Source organism: Cupressus sempervirens, chromosome 7, assembly GCF_028749045.1.
Source record: "Cupressus sempervirens isolate cs-2001-9-10 chromosome 7, ASM2874904v1, whole genome shotgun sequence".
In the NCBI taxonomy this organism is placed as follows: domain Eukaryota; kingdom Viridiplantae; phylum Streptophyta; class Pinopsida; order Cupressales; family Cupressaceae; genus Cupressus; species Cupressus sempervirens.
Genome location: NC_143124.1, coordinates 132,046,427 through 132,074,408, shown reverse-complemented (window position 1 = coordinate 132,074,408; position 27,982 = coordinate 132,046,427). Strand labels below are relative to the sequence as shown.

Genomic DNA, 27,982 nt, shown 5'->3' with positions numbered 1-27,982 from the left:
AATTTAATTAATAACACTTAAAATATAATTAACTTAACTACTAAAACACTTAAAATATAATTAATTTAATTAATGCTAACATTTAATAACTAAAAGACAACTTCACAAAATAAAATAAAAACTAAAACCACCTACAGGTACGGTCAAAACACTCTAAACCACTCCTGAAATTCATAACATTTCAAATGACCCTCCATGAGTGGTTTTTACATTTTTATAATACATGGGGGTTATGGTTGAAACACTTTCGGCCAAAACCCCGATGGCCACGTAGGTGTGAGAAAGCACTACATTCGTACGACCGAAGGGGTTATGGCCAAAATCCTTTTAATCTAAAGGGTTTCAACTGTAACCCTCCTAGATATCCCAAATGGTGACATAGTTTTGTGCTTTTACCCATTACTCTTTCATTATATTTTTTTTTCTCCTTTTCATTGTAATGGACACCCCTGGATGTCCCAAAAAACTAAACCAAATTGCTCATAGTAATTATGTCAAACAGTTTGCATTCAACTTCTTAAAACCCCTTATAACTCTGAAAATCAAACGTTTGTTTGTTGTGTTTCGTGCATGGAATTGGTATCATACAACGTAAACAAGAAAGAAACTACAATAATATGCAAAGTGGAAATGAACTGCTGCTAATAAAATGTTATTTTCAGAATTCATAAAACCAAATACATGGCAGATTTATCAACTCACTAATTACTTCAGCAATATTGTCATAATACTCCAGCCATGCTTACGAACTTGCTGCTACAATACTTTGTCCTCCAATCAGTCCACTACCTTCATAATACCATTCCCTCCAAGCGGCATAAGCGTTGGACAAGTAGTGAAGAAGATATGAGCAAAATATCAAATCTGCCTGTAGCCGGAAATGCAACTAAACTGCCTGATAATGAAGCCAATAAGAAAGAATTCCAAAGGCCAAACCCCAAGGGAATGACGTCTAGAATGTTACAAGAGAGGATAGATGTCCTCAAATGCCAAGAACAAAGCTGCAACTCACACAACAATTTCTTCTCATATTCAACCTGTCTAATGAAGCTACAAATGCTTCCTTTTATTCTATTCCCACGGGTCGGCTCAACTCATATGGGCAATGTGGGATAAAGATGTGTAATATAAAACATATATTAAAATACCCCTTATGTCTCCCTTGGGTACACATCACCATAAAATAAATATTAAAGTAACACTTTAATATTTTACAATTAAATTAGACGTTACTTTAATAAAACTTCAGGCATTAAAATGTATTAGTAATCGGACTCCGAATAATGCGAGTGATAGCTCATCGAAAAGCTCTCACCGAGGAGTATCGAATCCAATCACCAAAATTGACCTGCACTATGTCCTACCGACTTACTAAAAATAGTAAGTATGCCTGAAACTAAGTAAATCAACTTCGTTTTGGCCCAAACTGGAAATGACTAGGCCAAAACACTCCAAGATCCCATTAAACCCTTCGTTAGCCCTCGGGACCATGTAGAACAAGGCTAATGCACACACACTTGGTCAACTGCTAAAATGGGGACATTACAGTCCGGCCCCCTTGAAATTGCTTGTCCTCAAGCAATCTCAGTCCTGCCTGCTGAATAACCTGCTCAGTCTCCCATGTAGAATCTTCCTCCAGCAGATCTTTCCATTTGACCAAATACTCCTTCACTATCCTATTTCTAAGCTTCCTCTCTCTGGTATCCAGAATAGCCTCAGGTACTAACACAAGCTTCCCCTCCTCATCCAAAGGGGGTAAATCTGCAGAAGGCACTAGACTCTGACCAATGGCTTTCTTAAGCCTGGACACATGAAACACATTGTGCACTCGATTGCCCTCTGGAAGCTCAAGCTCATAGGCAACTTTGCCCACTTTGTGAATTACCCTGTAGGGACCATGAAATCTAGGTTTCAACTTTTCAGCTCCGCTCTTCTTGAGCGATGACTGTCTATATGGTTGTAGCCTCAAGTAAACCATATCCCCTACCTCAAAACTGCGCTCTATTCGGTGCTGATCAGCATACAATTTATGTTGATTCTGGGCCTGTTATATATTCTCTTTGAGCACTTTCAGGATGTCCTGACTATCCTGCAATAATTTTTTGGCTTTGGGCACTCTACTGTCCCCCAAAACTAAATCCATGAAGCTAGGTGCTTCATAACCATAGAGTGCCATGAAAGGAGTCATCTTGATGGACATATTATAAGTGGTGTTATAACAATACTCTCCCATATGCAACCATCTAATTCAAGCCTTTTGTTGTGTAGTTACATAGTTCCTCAAATATCCTTTCGCCCATTTATTCACAATCTCTGTTTTCCCATCTATTTGCGGATGATAACTAGTGCTAGGTGTAAGATCTGTACCACACAACCTAAACAACTCTTGCCAAAAAACACTCATAAACTTACTATCCCGATCACTGACAATGAATCTGGGCAACCCATGTAACCTGAATATCTCTTTAAAGAAAAGATCTGCCACCTGTGCTGCTGTGTAAGTGGATGGAATAGCAATGAAGTGAGAAAACTTCGTCAAGCGGTCCACCACCACATAGATGCAATCCCTTCCCTGCACTCGTGGTAAACCAATGATGAAGTCCATCGAAATACTTTCCCATTTCCTATCAGGAATGGGCAAGGGCTGTAATAAACTTGCAGGAAATGTGTGTTCTCCCTTACTATGTTGACAAACCACACACTCCCTGACATACCTCTGAACATCATCCTTGAGCCCTTTCCATGAAAACTGCTCTCAGATCTGCCTGTAGGTCTTGAAGACCCCCGGATGTCCAGTTGTGGGTGCATCATGAAATGCCTTCAGTATCGCCTCTCTTAAATGTGATGACGGAATCAAATAAACCCTGTCTTGAACTCTGATCCATCCATCTATCACCTCATAACGATCATCCTGTATGGTACCTGAAATCAATCCAGAAGCCCAAGCATCTCTGACATACTTTGCTATAATTCGATCTCTCCAATCTCCTGAAATCTCTGCCAGAGCACATAAGTGAGGTCTCCGAGATAAGGCATCAGCCACCACATTTTTCTTACCTTTGAAAAACTCTATGTCAAAGTCATAAGCCTGCAATTTAGTCACCCATTTTCATTGCCGGTCATTAAGATCACGCTGGCTCATGAAGTATTTAATACTGTTGTGATCAGTCTTGATCACAAAACGTCCACCTACCAAAAATGATCAAAATTTGGCCAATGCATGCATTATGGCCAACATCTCCCGGTCATAGACAGAATAACTTTTCTCAACTCCTCGAAGCTTCCTACTCTCGAATGCAATGGGATGCTTCTCCTGCATCAATATTGCTCCAATCCCATCACCTGATGCATCACAATGAAGCTCAAAAGGCTTCGTGAAATCTGGTAGAGCTAGAACTGGACATGAAGACATTACCTGCTTGAAATGCTCAAAACACCTCTGTGCTGCCCCTGTCCACACGACGGCTCCTTTCCTGGTAAGATCTGTCAAGGGTGTAGCAATCTGTGAGAATCCCTTAACAAACCTCCTATAAAAACCACATAAACCAAAGAATCCCTTAAGCTGTGTAAGGTTTGTGGGAGTAGGCCATTCTACAATAGCTCTAATCTTTTCGAGATCAACCCGAACGCCATCTGCACTAATGATATGCCCCAAGTAAAGGAGCTCAGTCATGCCAAACTCACATTTAGATTCCTTGGCATACAATGACTCTCTCTCCAGAACAGATAACACCTCCTCTAGATGATGTAAGTGCTCCTCCCAGGTCTTATTGAAGACCAAGATGTCATCAAAGAAGATCAAGACAAATCTCCTTAGTTGCTTCCTGAATACCTGGTTCATAAAACTTTGAAATGTAGCAGGTGCATTGGTTAGACCAAATGACATAACCATGAACTCAAAGTGGCCATAGTGACATCAAAAGGCTATTTTCTCAATGTCCTTTGCTCTCATCCTGATCTGATGGTATCCGGATTGCAAATAATTTTTTGTTAAGAAGCATGCCCCATGCAACTCATCAATCAGCTCATCAATCCTAAGAATGGGATACCTGTTTTTAATTGTTTTCTTATTCAGTGCCCTGTAATCGATGCACATGCGCATCGTCCCATCCTTCTTTACCAATACTACTGCTAAAGCAAAAGGGCTCTTACTGGGTCTGATATGCCCCATCTCCAACAAATCCTTAATCGCCTTCTCTATCTCATCCTTGTGTTTCTTAGGATGACGATAGGGAGTAATCATAACTGGTTTGGCTCCCTCCTCGAGCTCAATAACATGTTCCATCCCTCTTTCAGGAGGAACCCCATGAGGAATATCGCTAAATACTTTAGCGTGTCTATCAAGTATCTTCTAGACATCTAGTGGATGACTCTTTTCTTGTGGCTCTGGTGAAGTTGGCATAATGTGGCACTCTGCTGCCCACTCTATGTCATCATGACGAAAAAGTCTCTGCATTCTCCTCAAGGACACTACTCTGCAACCTCCATCTGAAAGCCCTCTAAGTACCACAGTTTTGCCCTCATGCTGGAATCTCATCTCTAATTTCGCTAGATTGAGTGTGAACTCAACTAGTGAAGCCATCCATGTCATGCCGAGGATGACATCATAATCTCCCATATCCACAACATAGAACTCATCCTCCAACTCGTAGCCATCTCCAAACTTGATGCGAAGATTAGATATCTTTCGAGTGCATAATAACTTATCACTGTTAGCCACCATGACTCTAAACCCATCATGCTCCTCTGTCTGTAACCCTCTCCTGGCTACCAACTGTGCATCTATGAAGTTATGTGTAGCCCCAGTGTCAATAAGAGATATCACTTTCTGTCCCTGGATGGTACCCTTGACCTTAAATGTGATTGCCTTTTGGGCCTCTGTCAAGCGTGCCAATGATCTATCATCCTTAGGAATGTTGCTCTCCTCTATAGTGTTACCCTCATCTGAATCGGAGTGCTGATCCTCCCCTTCTGACTCTGACTCTTCTGCTGAAAAATACTCCATTTGATTTGCCTTAGCCTTGAGAGAACATTTATGAGATAAGTCCCAAGGCTCTCTACAATGGAAGCACAGCTTCTTCTTTCGAAGTTCATTCAAGGTTTCATTGTCTAGTCCTTTTGATCCTTCTTTGGGTTTGCTATACTCTTTCTGAAATGATTTTTTGTCTGTGTCCTTGTGGTAGGAAGAATCTATTGAATGGTTTTTTCCTTTGTATACCGAAGGGGCTAAATCTCGTGCCTTTTTAGTTGCTTCAGCTAACATGAGTGGATCATGTCCCTTCACCCAACCTCGTAATGGATCAGCAAGACCATCACAAAATAACACAACCAATCTCCTAGGAGAGATATCAGTAACAAGTACAGACAAGCGCTGAAACTCGGCAATGTAAGCATCCACAGAACCTGACTGTTTTAACTGTGCTAGCTCCTTGAAATGTAACTCGGGATCCTTAGTGTCAAATCTTCCAATCAATGTTTCGGTGAATTCCTCATAGGATGTAATCTGATTATGCCCCAAAGTCACCATGCCATGATGCCACCATTCATGTACAACACCATCCAAGTGCATAGCCGCATACTTGATAGCCTCCTCCTCAAGCATAGGATTTAGCTGCAAGTATGTATCTACCTTCTGCACCCAAGCTCGTGCAGTCATCTTCCCTGAAGCATCATAATAAGGTAAAGAAAGTTTTCCAACTTTCTTCCTCAGCTCAAAGTTTTGATTCCTCCCTCCTTTAGGCATGTGTCTCATCCTTAAGTCCATATAATCTCTAAGAGAAATATCCGCCTGAAACTCAGGTCCACTAGCCTCCCAGTCCCTCCTGAATTGATCCTGTAACTCGGTAATTTGTGGTTCGTTTACTGGATGAATCAGATCTCTGGGTGGAAAAGTGGGTAGAAGAGGTCTCGAGCTCGCAGTCCGTGCTGGGCGTGCAACGTGTCTAAAGTTATCAGCCTCATTCCCATTATTGTCGTGTCCATTATTACCATTAATGTTATTCTCAGGACCATTGTTGTTGCCTTGGCCTTCATGGTTATTGTTTCCCCCATTGTTATTGTTTCCCTCGTTGTTATTTTTTCTGTTGTTGGCATCACCTGGATTAATATTGACACCCATCTGTCTAGCCATGACCTGCAACATCATGTCCATTCGCCTATTCTGCTCCTGCTGCATACGTTGCCCCTGCTCTAATGTATCCAGTAACTGTCAGAACAGTACCTCCCCCTGATTTGGACTAACATCTCTGCCTCTGCCTAATCCTGTATTCCTATCATCTCGATCACCCATATTATTGTCCTGATCACAGAATATCTCCTCTGTGTCTATATGGTTGAATTCAATGTCCCCCTGCACGGATGTACTAAACTATTTTCTTTGCAAGTCTGAAATCCTATTTTGTCTTCCTCTGGTATCACGGAAATTATAAGACCCTTGTCGCATGCTCAAACATAAATGCTTAGCCTGTGTTTTTTACTTATTTTTTCCCTCTATCCGGCTGTTCCAAATTCCCTATAAGACCTCCACAGGATGGCAGGACTTATAGCTCTGATACCACTGTAATGGACACCCCTGGATGTCCCAAAAAACTAAACCAAATTGCTGAAAAGAATTATGTCAAACAGTTTGCATTCAACTTCTTAAAACCCCTTATAACTCCGAAAATCAAACGTTTGTTTGTTGTGTTTCGTGCATGGAATTGGTATCATATAACATAAACAAGAAAGAAACTACAATAATATGCAAAGTGGAAATGAACTGCTGCTAATAAAATGTTATTTTTAGAATTCATAAAACCAAATACATGGCAGATTTATCAACTCACTAATTACTTCAGCAATATTGTCATAATACTCCAGCCATGCTTACGAACTTGCTGCTACAATACTTTGTCCTCCAATTAGTCCACTACCTTCATAATACCATTCCCTCCAAGCGGCATAAGCGTTGGACAAGTAGTGAAGAAGATATGAGCAAAATATCAAATCTACCTATAGCCGGAAATGCAACTAAACTGCCTGATCATGAAGCCAATAAGAAAGAATTCCAAAGGCCAAACCCCAAGGGAATGATGTCTAGAATGTTACAAGAGAGGATAGATGTCCTCAAATGCCAAGAACAAAGCTGCAACTCACACACCAATTTCTTCTCATATTCAACCTGTCTAATGAAGCTACAAACGCTTCCTTTTATTCTATTCCCACGGGTCCGCTCAACTCATATGGGCAATGTGGGATAAAGATGTGTAATATAAAACATATATTAAAATACCCCTTATGTCTCCCTTGGGTACACATCACCATAAAATAAATATTAAAGTAACACTTTAATATTTTACAATTAAATTAGATGTTACTTTAATAAAACTTCAAGCATTAAAATGCATTAGCAATCGGACTCCGAATAATGCGAGTGATAGCTCATCGAAAAGCTCTCACTGAGGAGTATCGAATCCAATCACCAAAATTGACCTGCACTGTGTCCTGCCGACTTACTAAAAATAGTAAGTATGCCTGAAACTAAGTAAATCAACTTCATTTTGGCCCAAACTGGAAATGACTAGGCCAAAACACTCCAAGATCCCATTAAACCCTTCGTTAGCCCTCGGGACCATGTAGAACAAGGCTAACGCACACACACTTGGTCAACTGCTAAAATGGGGACATTACATTCATTTCACCAATTTTAGTACCTTGTTTTAATTTTATGAACTATTTTATTTCCTACTAATTTAGGGCCTATTTGGTTGTGGGCATAGGAATACGGGAATAGGAATAGCTATTCTGGAATACTTATTCTGGAATAGAAAATGGGGCTATGTATTCTTGTTCTCTATTTGGTTCAGCCAATATTTGATGAGAAATTCACAGACCCCAAAATTTATGTTTTTTAAAATAAATAAAAGTGGAATAGGAATACGTATTCCAATAACACCTATTTGGGTGGAATTGCAAAACCCCATTGGTGTAGGAGCACCTCAAATATTCAAGCCACAGTTGAAAATTATAAAGACCACAAAGATCCTCAAAACAAATTAGAAGGAAGGAATGTATAAAAAAGGTCATCAAATCAATTAGGCAGTCTTGGAAACTATAATGATGCTAAAATAATATTAGGTCTTCAAGATAGGTTTAGGTATAGAAAAGAGTTTAATATTTAATAAAACCATTGTATGGCTTTTCAAGTTCAAACATTAAATAAAACAAGGTAATGATTGGTTTAGAGGGAAGTTTAGTTTGTAATGGTTTTAAAATACCCAACTCAATGATGATAGTTGGTTGGAATCAGTTATTTTAGGGTGTCTTATAAATTCGAAGGAGTCTCTGATGTAAAAAAGGGAGAGAATATATTGAAAGACTAGTATGTATGGACTGGTGAATAGCAATATTAAAACTTAGATATTCTGCAACTCAAATTCCATATTGTGGTCTGCAAACTGATTGGTTGGCTCTACAAATGCATTAATTGGTTTCCTTCATCATTCCACGTACTTTGTTGATAAGTTTCATGTTATTATAGGTTTTTTGTTATGCCTGTTGCAGAATCAGTAGATTTCTTTTAATTATTTATTTGCTGCAATAGGTTTTAAAGGAAATGAAGATCTTTTCATGAGGATGAAGGCCTGATACTCATGGAAAGAGTTAATCTAACATGTATGATATATTACTAACCAAGCATGTGTAGAATTAAACAAGATAGAGATTCTACTCGAAGAAGGGGTCTATTTGCTAATTGGAGACATTAAACAATGTCCATGTGAAGTTGAATCCATTGTTAGTTGGGATTGGAAGTGTATGTAATCAGGTGATTGAGAAAGCCCTAGTTCAATAGTAAGAAGTGCTAGGAGGAGTCTTCCATATGGTTCCCTTTTAAATTGTGTCATTTATTATTTTACTTTCATTATTGTGAACTCTTTGCATCACCCATTTTGGGCCAAAATTGAAATACGTAATCCTATTTTACTTCGTATTCCAATTCCGATTTGGTGCATCCAAACGAAGAACTCAAAATTTTAAGAATTTACATATGCCTATTCTTGCCAAATGGATCCTTACTTTTTTTGAATTGTAATTTTTAACCCTTCATTATTTTATTTATGATATTTCTTTATCTTTATCTTTTCTTTTATTTTCCCTATCATATCCATTAAATTTGGTCCTTTCATTTTTTATTTATTTTTCCTAATTTTCCATAGTAATTTTCAGCTCTAATTTATTTATTTATATTTTAAAATTTTTGTTTTTACAATTTTTTTTTAGCTCAAACATTTAAATTTTATTTATAATTGTTTTATCATTAAATTTTTTTATCTTTGTTCTTTTTAAGATATGTTCTCACATTCATAATTCATTTAAAGTCTTATTAAATGTTTTAACTATTGTTTTGTTATTTTCATTTATTCTCAATTTTTTATTTAAATTTTTTTCAATTTTTTAATAATTAATTTGTTGTTATCTATTAATTTATTTTTTATTTATATTATTTTCAACTTTCCTATTTTTTTAGTTATTCAAATTTTGTACCTTTTTCTTATGATTTATTATTATTTTTTAGAATATTATTTTTATTGTTATTTTAACCTTTTGTTTTGATATTTTATTTCTTTATAATGGATGGTGTTTGACGAATATATGCATGAATTTCATACGTATTTGGAGATGGATCTTCAAAACTTCAAAAATATCACGTATGCCTTATCATTATGGTGTGGTTGGTGAAGTTTGTTGAGCGTTATATGACAACGTGTTTCCTTATTGTGATGGAATCTTGCCACAACTTCTCAGAGATCTATCGAGTGATCAACCAATCTATCAAAGATATATTATTTGCCAATTAGTCTGTGATCTGTATTCACAATTAAAGAATTTGTTTTCAATGTGTACAGAAAATAGCTGTGGAAGAGTAAGGAGAAAGAGATACAAAATAGAAAGAAAGAAAAATAGCTTAAAGATAATTGCAGAGCCATTATGTTATTGATCCTACACATCCAATTATGTTACCGGTTCATTATACAGGGCATTTATCCAATTATGTTACCGGTTCATTATCCAGGTCATAGTTTGCATTTTTTTAGATTATCGACTTGTGTGCTTTAAGAGAATGTATTTGGACTGTTTATTTCTTAGATTTATTTGGCTTTAAGGGTCTGTTTGGCAACGGGAATACAAGTGGAATAGGCATATGTGTATTCCGCAAAATTTTAATTTTCTGTTTGGATGCACCAAATCGGAATAGGAATAGGGAAAAAATTGGAATACGTATTCCAATTTTGGCCCAAAAATGAGGATTTGGTAATCCACCAAAATAGATGGAATAGGAATACGTATTCCTATTCCAATTTTTTTTATTTTAGAAAACATAAATTTTTGAGTCTGTGTATTCCACATCAGATTCTGGATGAACCAAACAAGAACAGGAATACATAACCCCATTCTCTATTCGAGAATAAGTATTCTAGAATAGGTATTCCTATTCCTGCAACCAAACGAGCCCTAAGCTACTAGTTGTGGCATGTTGTTAAATGGAATTCCATGCTTCATTTTAATCATGTATTTATATGTAGAATGATGCTAAAATAATGTTATAATTTATTAAACTAAAAATTTAGAAGTCAAACGCAATAGGTAAATTATGTATGTTAAGTGATAACATGCATATTGGTGTAAAAACATTACAATAAAATAATACTTTTATAAGACAAATATCATTTATAAGCAATTTTCTATATTGTAAAATAAAATTATTCCTATTGCTTCTAGTGATATTTTATTTCTTTATAATGGACTCTTATTTTTATCTTCTATTCTTGGTCTGCAATTTATGTCATTTTCTTCATTTTACCTTATTTATTGTTCTTATTTTATTTTTAAAGCATTAGACAATAACTAATGGTTTTTAAAATAAAGGTATTAAATAGTTAAAATTGACTATTTTTTTTAAACTTAACTTACTACTTTATATATATTACTATATAAATAGTTATATAATAAATTTCATTTTCTATTTCTAATAATTAATTATAAATTGAAAACATTGATGAAGAACATGCAATTTCTTCCAAACACAATAAGAATTCATATGCTTCTGGATTCGATTGTGTTAGGATTTTTACCATCAATGTTTCGAATCGCGCTACTTGATCCATCATCAGAATGAAGAGCATGAGCAACACAACAAAATAAGTTGCCTGTTCAAAAAATTAATACCTACTTTATCTATGTTCATTAAATTCCTGATTTAAAATTTATATGAACTCGAGAAGGGCAAGTCGTACCAACTAGTTTTAGTTTGATTAAATTTACATCTACTCTACCACCCAACCAAGAGACATTTCTTACCGTTTAACCTGCATTGGAATGTCAATGGATTTGTGGATCTATTCGTTTATGGAAGCTGCGGGAAGAAAACTGTAAAATTGTAAATTATTGATAGCTTTCAATGGTAAAATATGGTATCCGAACTTAGCGCCATGCATTTTAGTCTCTTTTTAATAAACGCTAACGTGTGCTGAGCAGCAATGAATGGACTCACATTGATCATATAAAAGCTCTATTCTGGTTTTCTTTCTAACCCAAATGTATTGGTACGCTAGTGTTGTAAACACTCAATTATAATGAATTATTCCTCGGAGACATTTAATGAGACAAACCATTTTAACAATCCAATATTACCTAATTGTTTTATGGAAAGAAGTTGCATTTCATACACGTCCGGACATCTCATTTAATTAAGTTGAATACAATTGTTTTTATCTCTCTCGAATAAAACAATTTGAGGTAGCATGTATGAATAAATTTAATTTTGTGCTGTATTTTTTTAATGAATTGACTAATAATTTTTTACTTTTGTATATTGAGTATTTTTTTTTATTATTACTATGAAATAAATGATAATTTGATGTTGTGGATTTTTATAGTCAAATTTTTTTCATTTCTTATAAATCATTTTTTCACTTTCACTTCTTATAAATCATTTTCCCAAAACACACAATTCGCTTAAATCAAGAGTTAAAGTATCAAATTAAATGTTAAAATACTTAATGTGTAACATTAAATTATTGAATGTGTGAAAGAAGAGGGTTGAGGGTAAGAGTTACACCATTTATCACCAAGTCTTACTATTTCACCTCTTTAGATTCCACGGGGATCTTAACCGTTACGAAAGCCCTATGCCATTTTGTGTGTCGAGTACCTTTAAGACATAAGCAAACACCATAGATTCTAAGTTGGGGAATGAGACACAGATCAGGGCATGGTCATCTGCCCAATTAGGAACCTGAAATGGAACCTCAAAAAATGGGGACTGGGAATTATGTAGACAATCTACAGAAGGATCCCACAGAAGGAGAAAAATAGAAGGAAGTGAACCTCATGCCCCACGAAACTATTGAAAGGAACCCCCCATGAAGGAAGATCATGTCAAGATGGAGGAGACTATCATTGGTGTAATCAAGAATAACATGGACTAGGAGGATGACTTTGATCAAGTGGAAAACTTCTTGGTTTGTGTCATGCATTCTGTGACCACTATCCTCTAGCTTATGCAGGTAGATAAGGAGGACCTGAATCATGTGAAGGATATGGAGACTACCCACTCCCTCTATAGTATATGACTAATGATTGGGCTCTTGCTAGAGAATCTAGATAAGAATAAGAAAGATTGTTAGCTCATAGACCCCTGGCTTTTTTTTTTTGTGTGTTTTGATGTTTATTGTTTACTGCCCCTAGGGCTTCTTTGGTTAAAACTTGTTGGACCTCTTTTATGCCTAGAAATTTAAATTGGGCTAGGATTATATGTAATAATGTTAATATGTTAAGTTATGACTATAGTAGTTATAGATATAGAATTTTTTTAGTTTGGGGGTTTTTGATATTAAAGAACGAGGTAAGATAGTCTATTGGTAATGACTTACAACTAAGTTTCACTTCAGTGTTTTTTGTCTTTGGGCCACCCCCATTTTGGTCACTCTTTAATATCAAAAACATTAAATTATAGAATCATGTTCTAAGGTTAGACTAGTGTACTAGAAGAAAAAATAAATAAGATGTGCTAAAATGAAGCTAAAAAAAAAATTAAGTGACAAGAAAAATAAATATTAAGTTAGCAATCCATTGCGAAAAAAAGAAATTTGTTTGATGATAAATAAAATTATAATAGAATATTGGAGGATCTTACCAGACCATTAACTACATTAGATACCATCATTCATAAGTTCAACACTTGTCTTTGCTTCATTATGACCACTCTATCCATTTACTATCATAGACTAAATTTGTACAATAAATTTGTTCTAATGTACTGAGAGGAAAACCAAAAAATCAAGACAACAAAAGAGATTAACCCAAAAAGGAAGTGTTTTATTTAATAAATCATTGTAGGGAAATGAGTGAAATCTAGAAAAAATACACATCACTATGATAGAGATCAATACATATTTACCTCTTCTTAATTACATTTTATTCTTACACCGAAGTGGTTATTAATTATTTTATATCTCTGAAGAAGTACTTGTTATTGTAGGAAATACTATTGCATTCAATTATTCTAAATTAATGAATAGTTTTTCTCTAAGGAACCAATCATGAATAAGTATTTCTTTCTCATTTTATTATTTCTAAAATTGTAATAAAAAATTAGAAATTAGAAATTTAAACCTTATTAAATATTATAACAAATTTACACTAAAGAAGTATGAATTTTAAAATATATGCAATTTATAAATTATTATAAAAGTTATGATTAATCTTTTACCATTCACAAAATCTCAAACATTGCAAATGATTTAGATAATGCTCTATTTTCAGCCCATTATTCAAAATTTTCAAGTTAGTTGAGCTAACAAATGTTTTAGAAATATTTCAAAATTAATACTTAAAAATCTGATTTTTTTGAAATGTTTCTAACATGAGTTATTGTTGTACAAGGCAATATTATGGCATCCACTTGTACCATTACTCAATTAACTTGCCACTTATAATATAATTTTATTTTTTTTATATTAGGAATAGTCATGGCTTTTGCAATGTTTAAATTTTTATTTTTATTATTATTTTTATTTTTTTCAATAAATACACAATTTAATTGAGACCTTAACTATAATAATGCTAATGGTAACTATTATTTCATTCAAAAATCAAATCAAATAAAAATAATCAATCAATTCTATATTATTTTTCTTTTATATTGAATTTTTTTGCAATAATATTTCATATTAAATTTTTAATTATGTAAATTATTAAAATTAATTCTATCATTTATTTTAGAATTAAAATTATTTTTTAATTGAGTCATAAACTATTATGACAAGTAAGAGTTAAAACGAGAAGTACAAAAGGATTTTGAGAGTTTTTGGATGCAAATTTAAGTGTATAGTGATTGGAGCGATTAGGGCACGACAGTTGGGTTTTTTTGATTTTTTTTTGTAGAAATTTGAGATTGCTTCAATCTTGTTTCAGCATTTGTTTGTTTGGCTCTTATGGCTGTGAGCGGGGTCTCTAGGAGTGTCACTCTTACTGTAGCCTCCAGTTGTGATGGATCTTCTCCCAGAGCCAAGTCACAGGAGAAGGAGCCATTTTATGTTAGCAAGCACCAGAAGTTAAATTAAGTTAATGGTTGCTTTCCACATAGTCAGGATCGGCCTATGCTGGTTATTCCTTTGGAAGTAGTAATGGAAGATGTGGACTATTTGGCCACACATGCATTGATATGAAAGTTTCTTGGTCTCTGGATTTCCCTATCGGCTCCGGAAGCCTGGATTCATCGTTTATGGTAGGTGGAAGGTGATATGGATATTATGTTGGCTAGCAATAGCTACTTTTTGGTGAATTTCTCTTGCATATCAGATCAGAATTGGGTCTTTGAGGGAGGCCCATATTTTTATGATAGGATAGATCTTTTTGTCAAACCCTAGCATATAGGGTTCAATTTTGCTAAGGATCTTCTTTTAAAGGTTTCTATTTGGGTCTACCTACCACGGGTTCCTTTGGAGTTCTGGCACAAGGATATACTGCGATAGATTGATATTGTGCTTGGAAAGCCAACTACTATAGCACATCAATCACAAGATAAAAAGGTTATTTCTTATGCTCATATTTGTGTTGAAATTGATTTAAATAATCCTTTGCCAGATTCTTTAGAAATTTTCCTAAGCTCTTCTTCTTGGATCCAATAGCTAGACTACAAATCCATTCCCTTCCATTGCTGCATTTGTCATATGTATGGTCATTTATAGTACCAATGCCCTCAAGCCTCCAAAGGCAATGGTACAACTAATGGGTTCTCTGGCCCAAGGATGACCAATGATGGTATGGGCAATGGTCAAACTATTAATACTAGAAAAGGAAATGTTCAAACTGATATTATATGTAAAGGAAAAGCTCAAATGAACACTTCAAGTTAGGGGCAAGGGCCATCGAGTTCTACCAGTCTTTATAAGTATGGTTTTATCCTGGCTCGAACCCATGCTAAGGGGTGGGGTTAGAAGTGAGCTTATATAGATCGGCAATTGGACTAAGGGTTTAATCATTTTGAGGTTCTTGACAACATGGTCATAGAAGAAAGTAGTCCTATAGAGGTTTAGTGTGCAACTACTAGCTCAGAGGGGAGGAGTTCTATTCTTAGTGGCAAGCAAGAGGTTGTTTCTTAGTAGATGCTAGAGACTTCTATTGGTCCTGAGTCTAATGCCCTTGTGGTTTCTCCTACTCCTTAGGAAAAGGATGTTCTTTTGGCAGATTTGGTTAAAGATGTGTTTGCCTCTGGTAAAGGAAATTAATCTTCTATTTCTTTGGACTTGATGCAAAGACCATTTAATAAAGTCTCTTTTCTACTACCTCAAGAGTGGGGCAAAAGCAGGATCAGGAAAAAATTAAACTTACAGAAGATTTATTAATAGAGTCTGGGGTTGTTAGGACCTTGGATGAGCATTTTCCCCTCTACACTCAATGATTATTCTCTCATGGAATGTGAAGGGGTTGAATAGCATCCCAAGAAAAAAACCTATTCACGAGCTAGTGGTTGATCATTCTTTGGATATCCTTTGTATCCAGGAGACCAAGCTTTCAGTGGACTCCATGTTTAGATGTGCTCCTAAAATTTGGTTTCTAGGCCAATGTTAGTGTGTTAGTGCTTTGGGGAGCTCTGGTGGTCTTTCCATTTGCTAGGATCCTAGGAAAGTTACACCACTTCATTAGATCTCTTGCCTCTCAGCTCTATCACTGGTTGCATCCTCTCTAGAAACTAGAGAGATGATTCTTGTTACTAATGTGTATGCTCCTATTGATCTCCTTAGCAAGCTCAAGCTCTGGGAACATATTAGGCATGTCAAAAGTTGTCATCCTTTCTTGACTTGGGTTGTGGCTAGACATTTCAACTCTATTCTCAATCTAGAGGAGAAGAGGGGTGGAATGGCTCACTTGGGTCCTTCTTCTGAGCTTCTTCAAGAAAATATTGATCTTTTACATCTATCTGATGTCAAACCTCTCAACAGGCTCTTTACCTAGAACAATTGAAGGGTTGGAAATGATGTCATCTCAGAATGCTTGGATAGGTTCCTTGTTTCTTGCTTTTGGAATTATCGCTTTCTTTCTCTCTTTTTTGAAATTCTTGATTGGAGAGGTTCTGACCACTGGCCTATTAAGTTCATAGTTAGTTATGTTGTTTTCTCCAAGAAGCCTCTCTTTAAGTTCCAGCTGATGTGGCTTTGAGACTTTTCTCTTCATGACTTAATGGCTCACTGGTGGAGACAAGGAGGCCCTGCCTATGGCACTGCTATGTTCTCCTTCTCTAAAAAACTTCAATATGTTAATGTAGTACCTAAAAAATAGGTTAAATGCATAACATACTATTAGAAAATCACAAAACTCAATCAACATACGTTAGCACCCACTAGTCTACCATGAAATCCAAACTAATCAAAAGAAGCAAACACAAGGTTAGAAACCCCCTCTTTTGCTTGTAGCTCCCATGTCCTTCTTTCTTCTCCAAATGATGTAGCTCTGAAGTTGCCTATAGGGCACACAATATTGAAGCAAAGTCTATGATAGGGATAATGCCATGAGAATACTAGAAGTGTGATTTTAGTGTGAGAGAAAGAGTGCAAAAGATGAGAAAAGCGAAGAACTTGAAAAATGCTCAAGAATTTGGACTCAAAGACTCAAGAGTTAGGACAGAAAATGAGAGGAAGAATGCTCGTTTTATAATGGGCATGGAAGATGAGAGAATTGGATTTGTCACCCTTAGATATGCGATGTGGCAAGAGATTCCTTTGAGAATCCATGACGCATATGACAAAAGATGCCAAATCTAGGATTCTATGGCACATGATAGTCAAACTTGGCTAAATTTGGAAGAGAATCTATGACACGTCATAAGACACCTCAAGCCCACTTAAAGTGAAGAATCTATGACAAATAAGCCAAATAGGGACATGTGTAAGGAATAAAAAATTTGATTATGACATATTTTATCCAAGTGTTATAGGAGAATCCACGAGGTGTCATATCCAAGTGTCATGATGATGCAATATTTTATGGAATATTTGAATTAAAAATCCTTTATTCCACAAAATAGAAATTAGTAGAAAATGGAATTAATGATGGAAAATGGAACTTAGGAAATTAAGAATTTCCATGGTTTGTGGATAATGAATCAATTAGTTAATAAAATTAATTAATTGAGGATGATAATTAGGAAGAATAATTAGTAAGCATAATAGAATTAAATTATGGGTTATTTAATCTTATAGAGAAAATTAGTAAATGATTGGCAAAATTGATTAAATAAATGTGATTGTATCCTTTGATGAGAATGTGATGATGATAGTCAAAATTGACTAGGATAATGATAGGTAGACCAAAGCCATTGTCAAATTGACCGAGATTGATAACATGCCAATGACACATGACATGAATTGATTGATATGTAACATTTAACTAACATTGTAAATGCTACAGGATCGAGATTGATTGATAAGGTTGATCATAATGACATCAACAGACATTGTCAATATTATTAAAAAGGTTGATAGTTGCATGATCCAACATTGAAAGCCTCAACAATGTCAAAGATCGGATGACATGAATGATAGTTTGACCTAGCACTAAGAGCCATGATAGTACTAAGGCTAGATTTATAAGATTGATAGATTGATAGGTTTCCAAGGCACTAAAAGCCACAACAATGCCTAGGATTGGATAGATGATGATTGATTTTTGATGTTTGATATGTTTCATGATGATTATGATTGATTTTGGGTGATTTTGGGTTGATTTGGGGTGATTTCGAGTTGATTTGAAATGGTTTTGAGAGGATATGAAATGATTTTGAAATGACATGAAATTGATGCGAAAGAGGATACAAATGATGAAATATGTTCGATTTGGCCAAAGGATCAAAGTTAGTAGAATGAGAAAATGGGACAAATTAGTATGGAAGAAGTGATGAAACTGTAGATGCGAACCATTTTTGAGCATCTACAGTTAAAAGGAAGTTGAAGCATTGAAACAAGAATTGTTTTGGTAATCTCCACATTATGAAGAAGAGGGCTCAGGATCGTCTTGATGTTATTACCAGGCAGATTCAGGATCAAAGTTTTTCTAAAGCTCTTGGCATAGTAGAATTTCAAGCTTCTACTGATTTAGCTAAGTGGGATCTTAGAGAAGAAATTTATTGGAAATAGAAGGCTTGACTTGACAAGCTTCAAGAAGAGGACAAGACCACTACATTTTTTCATAAATCTGTGCAGGCTCGATGTAACAAGAATTACATTTCTTCTCTTGTTACTTCTAAGGGAATGTGTCTGACCTCCTCTTAGGCTATATCCAAGGAAGCTATTCAGTTTTACTCTGCTCTCTTTTCAAATGATTTACCTCCAATAGAGACTAAGGAGAATACAATCATATCTTGTATTCCCTTTGTTGTGACTAGGGAGATGAATGACTCTCTTATGAGGCCAATTAGTATGTCTAAGTTGGAGGGGGTGGTCTTTGGCAAGAGGAAAGGAAAAGCTCCAGGTCCTGATGGCTTCCCTATTGAATCCTTTCAAGAATTTTGGGATATTATCAATCATGACCTTTTGAATGTGGTTTAGGAGTCCTATTCCAACAAAGAAATGCTTTGGGCCTTGAATGCTACTTTCTTAGTCCTCATTCAGAAGAAGAAAGAGGCTAATCAGCTAGACTTCTTTAGGCCCATTTCTCTTTGTAATGTGATCAATAAAATCATTACTAAGCTCCTAGCAAAGAGGTGTAAAGTTTGGCTTCCCATGGCTATCTCTGAGGAACAAGGGGGTCTTATGGTAGGAAAACAAATTTTGGATGGGGTGGTTATTTCTTCTAAAGCTATTCACTCTATGTGTACTTCCAGGGAATGTGCTATGTTCATTAACCTTGATATGGCTAAGGCTTATGACATAGTCAATTGGGATTTCTCGCAGAAAGTTCTTCTGGCTTTTGGCCTCAGTTAAGAATGGGTTATATGGGTTCTTAGCTGTGTTACTATTCCTTCCTTCTTGGTCCTTGTTAATGGTAAACTGTTAAAAAAAATTTGGGCATCTAGAGGTCTTTGCCAAGGAGATCCCTTCTCTCCTTATTTGTTTATCATTATGGCTGAAGGACTTGGTAGACTTATCAAGTTTCATGTTTCCCAAAATCTGATTCATAGATGGCAATGGGGAAATGGTTTTCACACTCTTTCCCACCTTCAGTTTGTTGATGATACGACGCTTGTTAGGAGTGCTCAAATTTGGGAAGCAGTAGCCATTCAACTCACCTTGAATACTTATTTGGCTACCTCTGGGCAAAAAATCAATGACACAAGTCCTCTATTTTTTTCTTCAATACTCCTGAGCCTATCCAGCAGAGGATTGCTAATATCCTAAAATTCTAGATTAAGTCTCTCCCTTTGACTTACTTGGGGGTCCCTATTGTGGTGGGTAGACTGTCTAGGCTTTTCTAGCAAAGTTTGCTCAACAAACTTTGACAAAAAGTCAATCATTGGACTCATAGGTAGCTTTCTATAGTTGGTAGGGTGACACTCCTTCATTCTGTGATTCAGGCCCTTCCCATATATAGAAGCATGGTTCAGGCTACCCTAATGTATTTTCTTAAGGAATTTTATGTTCTCTCTCGCCAATTTCTTTGGAGTGGCAATTTGCAAAATACCAAATGGAGCATCATCAATTGGGATACCGTTTGCAAGACAAAAAAGGAAGGAGGCCTTGGTCTTTGTTCTGCTATCTTGTGCAGTCAAGCTCTTGCTGCCAAGCTCTATTGGTTATAGTCTTCTAGTTAGTCTCAACTTTAGGCCCGTATCTTGTTACATAAGTATTTAACTGGTGTTGAACCTTCTGATATTTTTGGGTTTTCTATTGAGGGAAGTGGCTCTATGGTGTGAAATACCCTCAAGACTGGTGCTCACCTGGTGAAGAGAAGTTTGTTCTTTTATCTATAACAGAGGCACTGAGGCTCTATTTTGAAGTGATTCTTCGAATGAGCATCCTCCTCTCTTATCCTCTCATCCACACTTGTAGTCTCTTTGTGATTTCTTCCTTTCTGCTAGATGGAATAAGGTGGCTCATTATAAGAAGGCTTATAACCTGAGCCTTACCATGGGTTACAGATGGAAGAATTCTTTTGATTGGCCGTTGGGTGGCTCTCTGGGGCTGGGTGGCTCTCTGGGGGATTAGTTGGAACTATCTCAGATATTGACTTCTAAGGAGTGCAGCTCTCTATAGGTACCTAATGTTTTGGCTTAGGGAGGTGCTTCTTCTGGAAAGTATTCTGTTTCTTCAGGGTACATTGCACTGACAAAGCAATTTTTGGTTCAAGGTGGAGGACTCTTGGTGGAAGAAAGTTTGGAATAGTTTTTCATGGCTTAAGTGTAACTTTTCCCTCTGGATTTTGGTTTACAATCATTCTCTTACTTGGGATAATCTCTGCAAGTGAGGCTTCCAGGGGCCTTCCATCTATGTTTTATGCCGCAATAGTGAAGAGACCATTTCTCACCTTTTTTCCTAGTGCCTCTTTGCCAAATAAATTTGGCACTTCTGGTGGAGTGTGTGGGGATGCATGTGCTAGCATGTTCCTCTTTGTCTAAATTTTGGAATCATTCGGGCCATCCCCCTTCCAAGAATTATTTTCTTTAGATTGCTTGGACTATTGGCCCTTCCCTTATTTTATGGCATGTTTGGCTTGAGAGAAACAAGAGGATCTTTCATGATGTGCAGTTTGAGATTAGGCACCTATGGGGGAAAATAGTTAATTATCTTCATGAAACAATCCTAGCTAAATGGAACATTGGTGGAGGTTTGGATCCTAGAGATGCTAGTATTTACTCATGCCTTTCCTTTCCTCTTTAGGGCAGAACTCCCTTAGTCCACCACCACTGCTTTGGGAATAGAGCTAGGCATCACTCTCAGTGTGTTAATCTTAAGGGGCATTGGTCTCCTCCTAAGGTGGGCATTCTTAACATCAACACTGATAGTTCTTCTTAGGAAAATTCTGGTCCAGTTGGTACCAGGGGAGTTGGGCGTGATAGTTCTGGCAATATTCAGTTTCTATTTTCTATATACAAGGGTTACCATACTAGTAACCTAATGGAAGCCCTGGTTATCTTGGTTGTAGTGGAAAAATGTTGTCAACATGGCTAGAAAAGAATTATCTGTGAGACTGACTCACAAGTGGTTGTGAATTTTTTGATTAGTAGGAATTTTGTGCATGTGGATTGGCATTTGGCTCTAGTTATTCAGTAGCTCATTCAATTATGCAATTCTCTACATTTTGTGTCTTTTATGCATATCACTCGTGAGTGGAATGGGGTGGTTGATTGTCTGGCTAAATGGGCCTCTGAGTATGGGCCGACTTGGAACACTATTGATCATAGGATGTGTCCCCTTGATTTATCTCAGCTGCTGGTTCAACTTCTAGACCTAGATAAAGCTTTGTAGTTCTCTTTGTTTCTTGTGTTGTTCTACTCTCTTTGGTATTCAATAATATTTTTACCCCTCTTTTAGTCAAACTATTATGACAAGTACATGACACTACCTAGCCACTCATTTGATTTATGTACTAAGTTTAAATACTTTTACAAATAATAATATCATTATCTAAAATATACTTATTTTAAATATATTTTATTTATTTAAATTGAATAAAAAACATCAATAATTTTCTAATCATGTCATTTTAAGGTCCTTTATTTAAATACAAACAGAATATTATCTCTATTGCTGAAGAAAAAAAAAAACCTCACCTACTGAGCTTCTGAATATATACTTTGTATAGATCTTAATCATTCTGCCACTTCGAGTTAGATCATTCGGCCTCGAATGCGGCTTTAGTTAGTCATATCATGAATTCAACTCACAATTTCATCATTGTGTAGATGAATTGGATAGATCAGTGGAGTAAACTCTAGGTATATCCTTTGTATGAGGGAAAAACTGCACAAAAAGCCATTACAATTTTACAACTCATTACTTTTATATAGATATTCAAATGATCCCTTTTTACGTCTCCTACATCATATGGATCAACAACCTTTCATTTAACTCGATTTGGAGAACATTTACAATGGAGACTATAAATCCTTCTCCAAGATAGCGTGCTACCTAATAGATTTCTACACCTAAACGTTGAATATTGTGACAATCTGAGAAATTACGAAGAAATCCATTCATATTGGTCAACAATCATACAAGAAAGTTCGCCAGAATATTGTTATTAAAATTGAGAGCCAGTAGAGAGTAGCAATTTGGGTGAACGAAACCCCAACATACAACCTCTCTTTACTCTTCCTACTCCATCTAAGCATCGATAATCATACTTTTATAAAACCTCTCAACTCTCAATTTACTCTAATCCCAAACTTCTTCTGTCTACAGTTGTTGTAAGAGCAAAGATAGTCGCCATGAAAGGGATTCAGCCATCAGTTTTCATGCTGCTGGTTGTGGTGGCATCAATAACATCAGGTGAAAATTACAGAGTTGCAGCTCAGACTCCAGCAGCACTTTGTATAACTTCTCTAATAACGCTGTCTCCTTGCACGGGATACATTACGAGCAATTCGTCTACCACACCACCATCACCCAGCTGCTGCACTGCTCTTTCTTCAGTAGTGCAAAGCAGCGTAGTGTGTTTGTGCCAGCTCTTCATCACTAACAATACGCTGGGTATTTCCATTAATAAAACAAGGGCTCTCGCTTTGCCTAAGGCCTGCAACGTCTCCACACCACCACTCACTCGGTGCCAAGGTAATTTATTTCTAGTAACATATATGTAACCATTTAATTAGTATATCTATATTTTAGTAATAAAAGGTAAGGAAATATATTTTACAGTTTTATTATAACCTGTAATACAAGTCATATGTTTTTGGGTTGATGTACCATGACTGTAATATAAATTTTTAGGTATACAGATGTAATAGTAAAATGGGACTATTCTTTTTTTTGGGTGGGAGACATCTAATACAAATTATATGTATATAATCTTTTTAATTAAAGTAGAATTTGTGACATTTTGACAAAAAAAAATAATGTGGAAGATATAAAAGGATAATAAAATTTGAAGAATTATGCTGTTTATAAGAGATTATAAAAACAAAAGTCTATAGAGAAAAGAAAATTTGTCATTTTACGTTAGATTAAAGAAAACAATGGCTTTATCTTTTTTTGTCATCAGCTCAAAGTTAAAGATTACAGTTTCTAGTTTACATTTTATTTCAGATAATAGGTGGATAGGTCACTCATTTTGTAATTGCCACGGTAAATCTTTTTCTCCGTGTCTTTCATTGTTAATAAATTCAGTAACTTATGCCCAAAGAATGATAATATCATTGTACAGCTACACTTCTCTGTTAAATTATTTATCTCCAATTGAGATTTAATATAATTTTTAAATGTTTGGTTTCTTGAATTGGCCAGAAATTATTGTTCTATGTATATTTCATTGTTAATAAATTCACTAACGTATGTCCAAAGAATGATAATATCATTTTACAGCTGCGCTTCTCTATTAAACTATTTATGTTCAAGTGAGATTTAAAGTGTTCTTTAAATATTTAAATATTTGATTGTTGGAATTGGCTAGGAATTACTGTTGATGCTCCAGCACCTTCTCCATCTTCAGGTATGGATACCTTTTCATTTATTTGCATAGCTGTAGGTTTTAGTTGAAGCTATCTACTAATCAAGTCATTTTGGGGTTGATGCAGGAGGTTCAGGTGGTGCTGACTCCCCAACTGACTCCCCGACGAGTGAGAGTGTTCCATCCCCTTCTCCATCTATTACACCTTCAATTCCAACTACTCCAACTATCGTAACTCCCTCAAGTGGTTCACCCTCAGCTATTCCTCCACCAGTTTCAAATGGATCGGGGATAAACCCAAAAGGAAAGAATGATCCAACTTCTAATCAAGGAGCGAATTTCATGCCATCCATTTTGATAAGCATTTTTGCAATATTGATTATTGCAAGCTTTGTTTTATAAAGTTGAAGATGTTTCGTACTCTATTTAAGAAGTATCATGTTGTATTTTGCTAGTCTCCATGAAAAGTTTTAGTGAAGTATGAGGTCTTGAAGTGATATTGAATTGGTTTATTAATAATATGCATTTCTTTTGGAATATAAATATGATACTTATTAATATCACATAGTTAACATAAATTTAACAGTGGAATGATAAAATATATAAAAACAAAAATAAGTAGATATCAAAAAAAAAAAGTAGATAATTTGACATTTTTCTATAAATAAAAATGAGGACGAGAGGTGAATCAATTAGAATATTCTTTGAAGACTAATCCCAAATAAATAGAAAATTAAAATATAAGCATGTTTAGATCAAGAAGTTGTGAGACCATTGAATATATGATTATGCATCTAATTCTTTTTTGTTTAGTTTGTCTATGATAACATCATCCATTAATAATAAACATGAAATAAATTTGGTATATTTTTTAACAAGTAATCTAAAATTAAATTATGTATTTTTTCCATATACAATTAGGTTAGTAGGTTTATTTGTTTCCACTTAACAATATCTCACTATTATTGATATGTCAAACTATACAAGAATGATAGACTATTGATTTTGACCAAATAACCACAGAAAACTTAGAAATATTTAGAAATAGTAACAATCTATTGAGTAATATTCTATGTTTGAAAAGTACAAAATCTAAAGGTTTCAATGTTAATTGTACATTTTAAATACTCAGATATAAATCGTTATTTCAAGGATGATTCAAAATTGTCAAGCAATGTTTTTCTAAACAAATGTTGCAACTACATATCCAATATCTTCCCCTTGAGGATAGTTTTGTTTCTTGTATTCCAAATAAATAGATCCTAACTATACAAAATTTCTTGATCGCCTACTTTCCATAGAGGAAATTGATGTTATTGTTCAATGCAAGTCTAGGAATTAATGAATGACCCATGGAACTTTACAAAACATTTTTGGATCATATTCAAAGGGATTTCTACAATGGCTACCTTGAGGGAGTTGAAAATTGTTCATTAAGACCTAGGATTAATCAAGGGTTCATTAAAATTATTCCCAAAGACAAAGAGGAAGCCATGGTTAATGGATGTTGATCTATTGCCCTCCTTAATACTGCTTATAAATTAACCCATTAATATCTTGCATGGATATTTTAATATATATCTAAAATATTGTTCAACCAGAGCGAAAAAGATTATTTGGAGGAAGATTTATCCTTTACAATTTGGTTCTTTCCTTGGAAATAGCTAAATGGGCCTAACAATCTTCTCGGGACGCTCTTATAAATCAGATTGACTTTGGTAAAGCCTATTATCGTATCGTATGATATTTCATACTTATTACTCTTTAATGGCTTGGATTTGGACATAAAATATTGAAAAAATTTAATATGATTTTCCAAGACGCCTTTGCTAGAATTGTTATCAATGACATGCTTTCTCTACCATTTGCTCTCAAAAGTCTATCGGGAAAGGTTGTCACCTCGTACCATTTATCTATTGCCTTGCAGCTGATGCTCTTGAATATTTTTTTCAGCACTCTCTTTTGAATAAACTTATCTATGGTATTGCATTGCCACACAATGCTTAATTCACATTTTATACGTGATAATATGTTGTTCATACAAAGTTTAATAGAGGGCATTAATAATGTTTTGGGTCTTTTCTACAAAATTTCAATGTCCAAGATAGTGATGCATTAAATTAAATACACAATGACTCGTCAAAACCCGTATCCCCCTTTGATTCCTATTGAATGGTATGATATTAAACATGGAAGCATTACTAGATTTCTTGACATTCCCTTTGTTGATCAAGTTTCACTTGAAGAGACGTGATCTTGGTTCAGCAATAAAATAAATTTTAAAAAAATCAAAATTGGAACAATAAGTTCCTCTTCGTCGTTGGTAGAATACACATCACTAACAAGATCTTGTTAGCTAGTAATATTTACCTTTCGTCTTGTTTGTTTCCCTCTAAAACCCATTATACTCTGTTGACTCATATTAGAAGAACTTTATCTAGAATAAAAAGGGAAATGCTAAAAGTTTTCCAGTAACTTCTTAGACACGTTGCATCCAGCCAAGGGAAGACGGATGTTTGTGAATTATCGATCCATACATGGAAGGAATTTGTCTGCACACAAAATGGATTGTGAGAGCCTTAGATGGTGATGCACCTTGGAAATATTCGGTTTTGGACTATATTCAAATAGATATTATTGGCCAATCATGGAATCTCATTATTTAAATGATAAACTCCTTTTGGCTCCCTACTTTAAAACCCTTGGTTCAGCTCCATTTAATTACATTTGGAGAGCTTGTCAAATTACCTAAACAAAATTAATTTGGTATGATTAGACCATAAGTTATGGTTTGAGTTTTACTCCCTCTTCCACTTGGTAGAACAATCTAGTATAGAAAAACAATAGCCATTTAGATACCTTTAATTGTCTCAAGAGAAGACATCTATTTGAAAGAGGTATTTGTGTATTTTTTTAATTAATGGAATGCCTTTCTTGGTTTGAAAAGAAATAATGACATCAAATCAAATCACATTTCAATCTTTCTTTCATTTATAAAAGACCAATTATTAAAAAGTACAACTTGTGAGACTCAAGTTGTGGTTCCTTATATCTATTCCGCATCTTGATAAAAATTTTAAGGACTAGATATGGTCTCGCAATCATAATTTTTAGAGTTTCCTCCTTAGATTTGTGTATAAGAAGTTGCTTCCTTAAATTCTTATTTTCCATCATCTCAATATCAAGTGGCCTTAAAACATGAAAAGATCATCATGGAATAAGTTAAGAACATTCATCTAGAAATCTAAAGCTCCAAATTTAATTTCTAGAATGGAAAGTTATGTCTTCATGCCCAATACATCTATAGTTTCCTCTTTCCTACTTTTCTTTATTTATCCCCTATAAATTAGTCCAAAAAAAATGCCTTTCTTACTATTTCAGTAGCCCCTAATATTTTCATGTAGTAATTCATGAAAATTGTCTGTAAACACATTTGATGAATTAGGCATATGAATTCCTTTTCATGCACTCTCCAATCTTATCATTTCATATTTCTCTCTTCTAATTCACTCTGCTTACGCTTCTTTCTAGACTAAATTTGGGCCTATAATCAATTTAGAGAGTTTGAAAAAATTAAAAATATAGGTCAAACAAACGATCATCATATGGTCTTGATTAGAATGGATGCATCAAAGAGATTGAGTTTTCTGAGGGAGGTTACCATGTGCCGCTAAAAAAGTATTATGATTACAAAATGTATCGAAATTTTTTATTACAGTATACTAACTTTATACGTTATAGTTTTTAAGCCTAAATATCCTTTCTATAGCAATGGATGTTGATAAGTTTCAAAGGAATCAACCAACTAGTTGGATGAGGTTTAGAAATGTTTTCATTCTTTATCTATTTATTGTGGTTATTAATCAGAGAACATTTATTTTTAATGATATTTATTTGTAAG

General features: G+C 35.0%; 1 protein-coding gene across 1 annotated transcript; it reads left to right on the top strand.

The window, feature by feature from the left end:
* Window positions 1-22,757: 22,757 nt before the first annotated feature.
* Window positions 22,758-24,624, top strand: LOC149545864 (non-specific lipid transfer protein GPI-anchored 11-like). The gene is made up of 3 exons (XM_089790859.1): window positions 22,758-23,246; window positions 24,085-24,123; window positions 24,209-24,624. The coding sequence occupies exons 1-3, from the start codon at window positions 22,904-22,906 to the stop codon at window positions 24,481-24,483; spliced, it is 657 nt and encodes a 218-aa protein (XP_089646985.1). The 5' UTR covers window positions 22,758-22,903; the 3' UTR covers window positions 24,484-24,624.
* The last annotated feature ends 3,358 nt before the right edge of the window (window positions 24,625-27,982 follow it).